The sequence below is a fragment of the Tinamus guttatus genome, unplaced genomic scaffold, assembly GCF_059628265.1.
Source record: "Tinamus guttatus ecotype Peru unplaced genomic scaffold, ASM5962826v1 Tinamus_guttatus_pri_ptg001504l, whole genome shotgun sequence".
In the NCBI taxonomy this organism is placed as follows: Eukaryota; Metazoa; Chordata; class Aves; order Tinamiformes; family Tinamidae; genus Tinamus; species Tinamus guttatus.
The window spans coordinates 43,624-55,222 of NW_028290038.1; the positions used below are offsets into that span (position 1 = coordinate 43,624).

An 11,599-nucleotide genomic window follows, 5' to 3' on the forward strand; every position below is an offset into this window, starting at 1 on the left:
GCATGACCGCATGCAACATGCATGCAACGTGAGCGTGCAAGGGGCGTGCAACACGTGTGCGAGGTGCGTGCCACACATGTGTGCAATGCACACATGACATGCGTGCAGTGTGCATGCAACGCGCATGCAAAGGCACGTGTGCAAGGGACATGGCCGCATGCAACACGCGTGCAAGGCGCGTGTGCAAGGTGCATGACCGCATGCAATGCGCATGCAAAGTGCGTGTGCAAGGGGCATGACCGCATGCAACACGTGTGCAAGGTGCATGTGCAAGGTGCATGACCGCATGCAATGCATGTGCAAAATGCGTGTGCAAGGGGCATGACCACGTGCAATGCATGTGCAAAATGCGTGTGCAAGGGGCATGACCACGTGCAATGCACGTGCAATGTGCGCGTGCAATGTGCATGTGCAAGGGGCATGACCACGTGCAACACACGTGCAAGGCGCGCGTGCAAGGCGCATGACCGCATGCAATGCGCGTGCAAAGTGCGTGTGCAAGGGGCATGACCGCATGCAACACGTGTGCAACGCATGTGCAAGGTCCATGTGCAAGGGGCATGACCACATGCAATGCGCGTGCAAGATGCGTGTGCAAGGGGCATGACCACGTGCAATGCGCATGCAAAGTGCGTGTGCAAGGGGCATGATCGCATGCAATGCATGTGCAAAATGCGTGTGCAAGGGGCATGACCACGTGCAATGCACGTGCAATGTGCGCGTGCAATGTGCGTGTGCAAGGTGCATGACCACGTGCAATGCGCATGCAAAGTGCGTGTGCAAGGGGCATGACCGCATGCAACACGTGTGCAACGCATGTGCAAGGTCCGTGTGCAAGGGGCATGACCACATGCAATGCGCGTGCAAGATGCGTGTGCAAGGGGCATGACCGCATGCAACACGCGTGCAACGCGTGTGCAAGGTGCATGTGCAAGGTGCATGACCGCATGCAATGCATGTGCAAAATGCGTGTGCAAGGGACATGACCACGTGCAATGCACGTGCAATGTGCGCGTGCAAAGTGCGTGTGCAAGGTGCATGACCACGTGCAACACACGTGCAAGGCGCGCGTGCAAGGTGCATGACCACGTGCAATGCGCGTGCAAGACGCGTGTGCAACAGGGGGGGGGGGTCCATCTCCCCCCTCCCCTTTCTCCGGGGGGGGCCCCGGCGTCCAGGAGCCCCGACCAAGCCCCGCCCCGCGGCTCCTCCCCCTCCCTCCGCGCGGGGGGGGGGCGGGAGGAGGGGCCCAGGCGTCCGGGAGCCCCCGCGAGGCCCCGCCCCCCCCCTCCGTCTTCGCCGCTGCCAAATTTGGGCGCTGAATTCGCGGCGCTAAAAATAGGAGCCGGGGGCTAAAAATAGCGCCCGGGAAGGGGGGGGGGAGGGGGGGAGCGGCGGCCCGGACGCCTGGGCCCCCTGCCCGGGGGGGGGGGGGGCGCGAGGAGGGGGAGGGGGGGAGGGTCGGACGCCTGGGCCCCCTGTGAAGTGGGGGGGGGCTCCGACGCTTCCCCCCCCCCCCGCGGGTTTTGGGGCGGGGGGGGGGGGGGGCTCGGACGCCTGGGCCCCTCCCGCTCGGTCGCCGGGGGAGGGGGGCGGTTTCCGCGGCAACGGAGCGACCCCCTCCCCCCCCCCCAAAGGGGCCCAGGCGTCCGGGGCGCGGGTGGGGGGGGGGGGGCGCAGGGAGGATGAGGAGGGTCCCCACGCGCCCCCCCCCCCCCCCCTTTGTCACATCCTCCCCCCCCCCAAAGGGCCCAGGCGTCCGGGGCGGCCCCAACCCCCCCCCCCCCCAAAAAAAAAGGGGGCCCAGGCGTCCGAGCCCCCCCCCCGACAAGACCAGAAAAAAAAACGTTCGAGAAACGGGATTTTATTGAACGAGCTGCAGCCTCCGCATCCCGATGGGGGCCCCGGCGTCCGGGAGGGGCCCAGGCGTCCGGGGAGGGGCCCAGGCGTCCGAGAGGGGCCCAGGCGTCCGGGGGGGGGGGTCACTTCTTCTTGGCCGCCTCCTCGGCCGCCGCCGCCGCCGCCGCCGCCGCCTCCAGCTCCTCCCGCCGCCGCCGCTGGAAGGCGGCGCAATCCTCGGCCGTGAGGCTGCCGGAGGGGCCCAGGCGTCCGGGAGGGGCCCAGGCGTCCGGGGAGGGCCCAGGCGTCCGGGAGGGGCCCGGGCGTCCGGCCGCGTCCCCCTCCCGCAGGGTCCCCCCCCCCTCCCCGAAAGGGCCCAGGCGTCCGGGCGGGGAAAGGGCCCCGGCACCCAGGAGGGGCCCAGGCGTCCGGGGAGGGGCCCAGTGTCCCAGGAAGGGCCCCACGATCCCGGGAATGTCCCCGCTGTCCCGGATGGTCCCCACTATCCCGGGCAGGCCCCGGTCCCGATCCCGGTCCCGATCCCATTCCCGGTCCCGATCCCGTTCCCATTCCCGATCCCGGTCCCGATCCCATTCCCATTCCCCATCCCGATCCCGTTCCCCGTTGTCCCGTTCCCTGTTGTCCCGATCCCATTCCCGATCCCGTTCCCCGTTGTCCCGTTCCCTGTCCCGATCCCGTTCCTGCTATCCCATTCCCACTATCCCGTTATCCCATTCCCGCTATCCCGCTATCCCGGTCCCCGTTGTCCCGATCCCACTATCCCAATCCCGTTATCCCGTTCCCGTTATCCCGCTATCCCATTCCTGTTATCCCGCTATCCCGCTATCCCGGTCCCCGTTGTCCCGATCCCGATATCCCGATCCCGGTATCCCGTTGTCCCGCTCCCTTTCCCATTCCCGGTATCCCAATATCCCGTTATCCCATTCCCGCTATCCCATTATCCCGCTATCCCGTTATCCCGCTATCCCCCTATATCCCATTATCCCGCTATATCCCGCTCTCCCGTTATCCCGCTATATCCTGTTATCCCGCTATATCCCATTATCCCGTTATCCCCCTATCCCGCTCTATCCCGTTATCCCGTTCCCATTCCCATTCCCGTTATCCCGCTATATCCCGCTCTCCCGCTATGCCGGTCCCCATTATCCCATTCCCATTATCCCGCTATATCCCGCTCTATCCCGTTATATCCCGGTATCCCGGTCCCCGTTATCCCATTCCCATTATCCTGCTCTCCCGTTATCCCGCTCTATCCCGCTCTCCCGTTATCCTGTTACCCCGTTATCCCGCTATATCCCGTTATCCCGCTCTCCCATTATCCCGCTATCCCGTTATATCCCGTTATCCTGCTCTCCCGTTATCCCGTTCCCGTTATATCCCGCTCTATCCCGCTATCCTGTTATCCCGTTCCCATTCCCTATCCCGTTATCCCATTCCCGTTATCCCCCATCCCGTTATCCCGCTACCCCGGTATCCCATTCCCGTTATCCCATTCCCGTTATCCCGTTATCCCATTATCCCATTCCCGTTATCCCATTCCCATTCCCGTTATCCCGTTATCCCATTCCTGTTATCCCATTCCCGTTATCCCGTTATCCCATTCCCGTTATCCCATTCCCATTCCCATTATCCCATTCCCATTATCCCATTCCCATTCCCGTTATCCCGTTATCCCATTCCCGGTATCCCATTCCCGCTCTCCCGTTATCCCATTCCCATTCCCGTTATCCCGTTATCCCGTTATCCCGTTATCCCATTCCCGTTATCCCATTCCCGTTATCCCGCTCTATCCCGTTATCCCGTTCCCGTTATCCCATTATCCCGTTATCCCGTTATCCCATTCCCGTTATCCCGTTATCCCATTCCCATTCCCATTCCCGTTATCCCATCGTTATCCCATTGTTCTCCCATTGTTCTCCCATTGTTCTCACCGCGGCACCACCCGCAGCCCCAGGCTCCTCGCGCTCCCCACCAGGGCCCCCACCCGTTATCCCATTGTTATCCCGTTATCCCATTGTTCTCCCATCGTTATCCCGTTATATCCCATTGTTCTCCCATCGTTATCCCATCGTTCTCCCATCGTTCTCCCATCGTACTCCCATCGTTATCCCATCGTTATCCCATCGTTCCCCCATCGTTATCCCATCGTTCTCCCATCGTTCTCCCATCGTTATCCCATCGTTATCCCATCGTTCTCCCATCGTTCTCCCATCGTTCTCCCATCGTTATCCCATCGTTATCCCATCGTTATCCCATCGTTATCCCATCGTTATCCCGTTATCCCATTGTTATCCCATCGTTATCCCATCGTTATCCCGTTATCCCATCGTTATCCCATCGTTCTCCCATCGTTCTCCCATCGTTATCCCATTGTTCTCCCATTGTTCTCCCATTGTTCTCCCATTGTTCCCCCATTGTTCCCCCATTGTTCTCCCATCGTTATCCCATCGTTATCCCATCGTTCTCCCATCGTTCTCCCATCGTTCCCCCATCGTTCTCCCATCGTTCTCCCATCGTTATCCCATTGTTCTCCCATTGTTCTCCCATTGTTATCCCATCGTTATCCCATCGTTCTCCCATTGTTCTCCCATTGTTCTCCCATTGTTCTCCCATTGTTCTCACCGCGGCACCACCCGCAGCCCCAGGCTCCTCGCGCTCCCCACCAGGGCCCCCACCCGTTATCCCATTGTTATCCCGTTATCCCATTGTTCTCCCATTGTTCTCCCATTGTTCTCCCATTGTTCTCACCGCGGCACCACCCGCAGCCCCAGGCTCCTCGCGCTCCCCACCAGGGCCCCCACCAGGCGGCGCAGGGCGGCGGGGGAGGGCGGGGCCGGCGGAGCCCCGCCCCCCGGCTCCTGCAGGCCCCGCCCCTTGGCCAGGGCCACCTCGTAGAGCTGCGGGAGCGACACCAGCCCGGCGACCTCGTGACCTGGGGGGAGGAGCCACGGGGTCCTATGGGGCAGCCGGGACCCCCATGGGGCCCTATGGGGCGGCCATGGGGCCCTATGGGGCAGCCATGGGGCGGCCGGGACCCCCCTATGGGGCAGCCGGGACCCGCCATGGGGCAGCCATGGGGCAGCCAATGGGGCAGCCGGGACCCCCCTATGGGGCAGCAACACCAGCCCGGCCACCTCGTGACCTGGGGGGAGGAGCCACGGGGTCCTATGGGGCGGCCATGGGGTCCTATGGGGCAGCCATGGGGCGGCCGGGACCCCCCTATGGGGCCCTATGGGGCGGCCGGGACCCGCTATGGGGCAGCGACACCAGCCCGGCCACCTCGTGACCTGGGGGGAGGAGCCATGGGGCGGCCATGGGGCAGCCATGGGGCAGCCCAGACCCCCATGGGGTCCTATGGGGCAGCCATGGGGCAGCCGGGACCCCTATGGGGCGGCCATGGGGCAGCCCAGACCCCCATGGGGCAGCCATGGGGCAGCCGGGACCCGCTATGGGGCAGCAGGGACCCCCACATGGGGCCCTATGGGGCAGCCAGGACCCCCCTATGGGGCAGCCAGGACCCCCCATGGGGTCCTATGGGGCAGCCGGGACCCGCTATGGGGCAGCAGGGACCCCCCCATGGGGCCCTATGGGGCAGCCGGGACCCCCCTATGGGGCAGCCAGGACCCTCCATGGGGTCCTATGGGGCAGCAGGGACCCCCCCATGGGGCCCTATGGGGCAGCCGGGACCCCCCCCCATGGGGCCCTATGGGGCAGCCCGGACCCCCATGGGGCCCTATGGGGCAGCCGGGACCCCCCTATGGGGCAGCCAGGACCCCCCATGGGGTCCTATGGGGCAGCTGGGACCCCCCATGGGGCCCTATGGGGCAGCCGGGACCCCCCTATGGGGCAGCCGGGACCCGCTATGGGGCAGCCAGGACCCCCCATTGGGCCCTACGGGGCAGCCGGGACCCCCCATGGGGCCCTATGGGGCAGCCGGGCCCCCTCCAAGGGGTCCTATGGGGCAGCCGGGACCCCCCTATGGGGCCCTATGGGGCAGCCAGGACCCTCCTATGGGGCAGCCGGGACCCCCCATGGGGTCCTATGGGGCAGCCGGGACCCCCCCATGGGGCCCTATGGGGCAGCCGGGACCCCCCTATGGGGCAGCCAGGACCCCCTATGGGGTCCTATGGGGCAGCCGGGACCCCCCCCATGGGGCCCTATGGGGCAGCTGGGACCCCCCTATGGGGCAGCCGGGACCCACTATGGGGCAGCCAGGACCCCCCATGGGGTCCTATGGGGCAGCCGGGCCCCCCCCATGGGGCCCTATGGGGCAGCCAGGACCCCCCATGGGGCCCTATGGGGCAGCCACGACCCTCCTATGGGGCAGCCGGGACCCGCTATGGGGCAGCTGGGACCTCCATTGGGCAGCCATGGGGCAGCCATGGGGCAGCCAGGACCCGCTATGGGGCAGCGGGGACCCCCCCATGGGGCCCTATGGGGCAGCCGGGACCCCCATGGGGCAGCCATGGGGCGGCCGGGACCCCCCCATGGGGCCCTATGGGGCAGCCGGGATCCCCCTATGGGGCAGCCGGGACCCGCTATGGGGCAGCCGGGACCCCCCATGGGGTCCTATGGGGCAGCCGGGACCTCCATGGGGCCCTATGGGGCACCCCTGTCTCTAGGGCACCCCAGGGACCCCCCTATGGGGCACTCACGACCCACTTGGGGGGCAGTCGAGAACCCCCTATGGGGCCCTGGACCCACTTGGGGGGCACCCGGGACCCCCCTATGGGGCAGCCCGGACCCCCTATTGGGCCCTATGGGGCAGCCCGGACCCCCTATGGGGCCCTATGGACCCCCCCCCGGGGCACCCCCCATGGGCTCCCAGCCCCGCCCCCCGCGCCCCCCTCCCGGCCCCGCCCCCTCGCGGCCCCGCCCCCTCACCGGGACGCCCCGCCCCCCGCTCGATGCCGGCCACGCCCTTCAGGAAGTAGCTGGACGGGGGGGGGCCGATGTCCAACTCGTAGGAGCCGCCGGGCTGCGGGGGGGGGCGGGGTCAGCGGGGGGGCGGGGACACCGGGGGGCGGAGACATGGGGACGTCACTGGGGGGGGTTACCTGGGGGGCGGGGCCACGGATGGGGGCGTCACCAGGGGGCGGGGACACAGGGGGTGTCACCAGGGGGCGGGGCCGCCGAGGGCAGACACGTGGAGGGCGGGGTCACCGGGGGGCGGGGACATGAGGACGTCACCGAGGGGCGGGGAAATGGTGGGGGGGGGTCACCGGGGGGCGGGGTCACCGGGGGGCGGGGACACGGGGACGTCACTGGGGGACGTCACCGAGGGGCGGGGACACGGGGGGGGGGGCTCTTAAAGGCGCCGCTTTCAGCGCGTCATGTGACCACGGGGGGGGGTCACGTGGCCATCGGGGACTCCGGGGGGGGTGTGTGGGGCGGTTGCCGCGGGGTCACGTGGTCACAGCGGGTCACGTGGGCAGAGGGGGGCGCGGGAATGGGGGGGGGGTCCCGCTTCCCGGTGTCCCCAGGGGGGTCCCCGTGTCCCCGCAGGTCCCCGTGTCCCCAGGGGGGTCCCCGTGTCCCCCCGTGTCCCCGCGGCCCCCCCGTGTCCCCGCTGTCCCCGTGTCCCCGCTCACGCGCACGCGCAGCCGCACGCGCAGGGGCAGCCCGGGCCGCAGCAGCCTCGTCCGCTCGTTGAACTCGTTGCAGAAGGGCCCGACCGGGATCCCGCGCTGGGGGGGGGGGGGGGAAGGGGGGGCCGCGTTACCGGCGGGACCCGGCCCGGGTCCCCCTCCCCCTCCCCGGTCCCCCCCCCCCGGTCCCACCTGCCCCAGCAGCGGCCCCAGCGGCGGCCCCGGCGCCGCCCGCCCGGCCGGGAGGATCGTGCGGAGCCACCGGGCGGCGGCGGCGGCGTCGCGGGGAGCCCGCGCGGAGAGCGCGCGAGCGGCGCGGGACATGGCGGGAGGGAGGGGCGGGGCGCGGCGGGAGGGAGGGGCGGGGCACGGCGGGAAGGAGGGGCGGCGCCGCGGGGCATCATGGGAGTTGTGGTCCGCCTGGAGCCAAGGAGCATCATGGGAGCTGTAGTCCCTGGTGGGGCCGCGGGGCATCATGGGAGCTGTGGTCCGCCTGCAGCCGCGGGGGATCACGGGAGCTGTAGTCCCTGGTGGGGGCCGCGGGGCATCATGGGAGCTGTAGTCCGCCTGCAGCCGCGGGGGATCACGGGAGCGGTAGTCCGCGCTGAGGCCGCCGCCCGTCATGGGGGACCGCGGGGCATCATGGGGGCTGCAGTGCCTGGCGGAGGCACAGGGCATCATGGGAGTTGTAGTCCCTGGTGGAGCCGCGGGGCATCATGGGAGTTGCGGTCCGCCCGGAGCCGCGGAGCATCACGGGAGCGGTAGTCCCTGCTTCGGCCGCCGCCCGTCATGGGGGACCGCGGGGCATCATGGGAGTTGCGGTCCGCCTGGAGCCAAGGAGCATCATGGGGGCTGTAGTCCCTGGCGGCGCCGCGGGGCATCATGGGAGTTGTGGTCCGCCTGCCGCCGCGGGGCATCATGGGAGCGGTAGTCCCCGCTGAGGCCGCCGCCCGTCATGGGGGACCGCGGGGCATCATGGGAGTTGTGGTCCGCCTGCAGCCGCGGGGGATCACGGGAGCTGTAGTCCCTGGTGGGGCCGCGGGGCATCATGGGGGCTGTAGTTCCTGGTGGAGATACAGGGCACCCGACGACCCCGGTCCCGATCCAGATCCCAACCCCGACACTGATCCCAGTCCCAATCCTGATCCCAAGCCTGACACTGACCCCGGTCCTGACCTTGGCATGGGGGACACCCACACACCCCGCACATGGGGACACCCACACAGGTGGCACAGGTGACACCCGTACACGTGACACAAGGGACACCCACACATGTGACACATGGGGACACCCACACACGTGGCACAGGTGACACCCACACACGTGACACAAGGGACACCCACACACGTGACACAAGGGACACCCACACATGTGACACATGGGGACACCCACACAGGTGGCACAGGTGACACCCGTACACGTGACACAAGGGACACCCACACAGGGGGCACAGGTGACACCCGCACACGTGGCACAGGGGACACCCACACATGTGACACAAGGGACACCCACACATGTGACACATGGGGACACCCACACACGTGACACAGGGGACACCCACACAAGGGGCACAGGGGACACCCGTACCCGGGGCACAGGGGACACCCACACATGTGACACAGGGGACACCCACACAGGTGGCACAGGTGACACCCATACACGTGACACAAGGGACACCCACACAAGGGGCACAGGGGACACCCGTACCCGGGGCACAGGGGACACCCACACATGTGACACAAGGGACACCCACACAGGGGGCACAGGTGACACCCGTACACGGGGCACAGGGGACACCCACACACGTGACACATGGGGACACCCACACAGGTGGCACTGGGGGACACCCACACATGTGACACATGGGGACACCCACACAGGTGGCACAGGGGACACCCGTACCCGGTGCACAGGGGACACCCACACACGTGACACATGGGGACACCCACACAGGTGGCACTGGGGGACACCCGTACACGTGACACATGGGGACACCCACACAGGTGGCACAGGGGACACCTGTACCCGGGGCACAGGGGACGACGCTCCAGGTGCCTCCCCAGGGCAGAGGGGCAGGATCGGGATCCCCCCATCGACCTGCTGGAGACGCTCCCGCCGGTGCAGCCGGGAGCCCCTTGGATCCCATAGGATCCCCTTGAATCCCATTGGATCCCATTGGACCCCCTTGGAGCCCATTGGATCCCCTTGGAGCCCACTGAATCCCATAGGATCCCCTTGGAGCCCATTGGACCCCCTTGGATCCCATTGGACCCCCTTGGAGCCCATTGGATCCCCTTGGAGCACATTGGATCCCATTGGACCCCCTTGGATCCCAGAGGATCCCCTCAGAGCCCATTGGATCCCCTTGGAGCCCATTGGATCCCATTGGAGCCCACTGGATCCCAGAAGATCCCCTTGGGGCCCATTGGACCCCCTTGGATCCCACAGGATCCCCTTGGAGCCCATTGGGTCCCACAGGATCCCTTTGGAGCCCATTGGATCTCATTGGATCCCCTCGGAACCCACTGGATCCCCTTAGAGCCCATTGGATCTCATTGGATCCCCTCGGAACTCACTGGATCCCCTTAGAGACCATTGGATCCTCTTGGAGCCCACAAGATTCCCTTGGAGCCCATTGGATCTCATTGGATCCCCTCAGAACCCATTGGATCCCCTTGGAGCCCTTGGATCCCCTCGGAACCCATTGGATCCCCTTAGAGCCCATTGGACCTCATTGGATCCCCTTGGAACCCATTGGATCCCCTTGGATCCCATTGGATCCCCTTGGAGCCCTCGGATCCCCTTGGAGCCCTTGGATCCCCTTAGAACCCATTGGACCTCATTGGATCCCCTTGGAGCCCTTGGATCCCCTTGGAGCCCTTGGATCCCATTGGATCCCCTTGGAGCCCTCGGATCCCATTGGAGCCCTTGGATCCCCTTGGATCCCCTTAGAGCCCATTGGACCTCATTGGATCCCCTTGGAGCCCTTGGATCCCCTTGGAGCCCTTGGATCCCATTGGATCCCCTTGGAGCCCTCGGATCCCCTTGGATCCCATTGGATCCCCTTGGAGCCCTCGGATCCCATTGGAGCCCTCGTCCTCGTGCAGCCTCCGGAGGTTCCTCCTTCCCCCCCTCTCCATCCCGTCCGGGTCCCCTCCCGGGCCGGCCGCTCCTCCCGGCTCCCATCGTCCCCAGGGTCCCCCCGTCCCCGGGGACACCCCGGCCTCCAACCCGGCACCGGCCTCGGCCTCCATCCGCCCCCCTGTCCCGCTTGGAATCCCGGAATCCCTAAGGCTGGAAGGGCCCTGTAGGGATCACCCGGAGCAGGGCTGGAGGCCGGAGCGGAGGCCCCGCGGCCGGTCGCTTCCCGGTCCTCCCTCTCGTCCGTTTCGGAGGCCGGTTTCTCCGTGACCTCTCCAAGACGATGGAGAGCGGCCGGGCCGCGACCCCCTCCGAGATCCCGTGGATTTCGGGGTGTCCGGATTGCCCCCATGATCCCCACCCCTGTCCCCCTCGCCCGGCGAGGCCAGAGTCGAGGATTAGCGATAGGACAGGGGGCAAGTGGAGGCCCCTTTGGAGGGAGGCTGCAAAGGGGAGGCCCCGGGAGGCCACGTGAAAATCTGTAGGACCCCCCAGCCCTGTGCGCATGGAGGCCCTTGGAGGCCAAATGAAAGCCCATAGGGCCTCCCCATACCGGTGGTCATGGAGGCCCTTGGAGGCTGCAAGGAAGCCCATAGGGCCTCCCCATACCGGTGCATGTGGAGGCCCTTGGAGGCTGCACAAAAACCCATAGGGCCTCCCTACACCAGTGCACATGGAGGCCGTTGGAGGCCCAACAAAAGCCCATAGGGCCTCCCCGTACCAATGCACATGGAGGCCCTTGGAGGCCACACAAGAACCCATACGGCCTCCCCATATCGGTGCACATGGAGGCCCTTGGAGGCTGCATGAAAACTCATAGGGCCTCCCCATACTGGTGCGTGTGGAGGCCCTTGGAGGCCACACAAGAACCCATACAGCCTCCCCATGCTGGTGCACGTGGAGGCCGTTGGAGGCCCAAAAAAAGCCCATGGGGCCTCCCCATACCAGTGCACATGGAGGCCCTTGGAGGCTGTACAAAAACCCGTAGGGCCTCCCCATACTGGTGCACG

At 66.8% G+C, this 11,599-nt stretch overlaps 1 protein-coding gene across 1 annotated transcript; it reads right to left on the reverse strand.

Annotated features, from left to right (window-relative positions):
• Positions 1–1,980: 1,980 nt before the first annotated feature.
• On the reverse strand, positions 1,981–8,072 carry LOC148590292 (large ribosomal subunit protein uL11m-like). Its single transcript, XM_088539226.1, has 5 exons — positions 7,641–8,072; positions 7,452–7,547; positions 6,745–6,838; positions 4,609–4,792; positions 1,981–2,088 (listed from the first exon to the last, which is right to left on the reverse strand). Exons 1-5 carry the CDS (start codon positions 8,070–8,072, stop codon positions 1,983–1,985), a joined length of 912 nt encoding a protein of 303 aa, XP_088395352.1. The 3' UTR covers positions 1,981–1,982.
• Between the last annotated feature and the right edge of the window lie 3,527 nt (positions 8,073–11,599).

Bases quoted from the DNA above. Each gene is read 5' to 3' on its own strand.
- LOC148590292 (XM_088539226.1), bottom strand. From the start codon at position 8,072: ATGACGGGCGGCGGCCTCAGCGCGGACTACCGCTCCCGTGATCCCCCG. The intron at 7,548-7,640 runs GTGGGACCGGGG...CCCCCCCCCCAG, and splicing joins TGGGGCCGCTGCTGGGGCAG to CGCGGGATCCCGGTCGGGCC. The intron at 6,839-7,451 runs GTGAGCGGGGAC...CCCCCCCCGCAG, and splicing joins GCGTGCGGCTGCGCGTGCGC to CCCGGCGGCTCCTACGAGTT.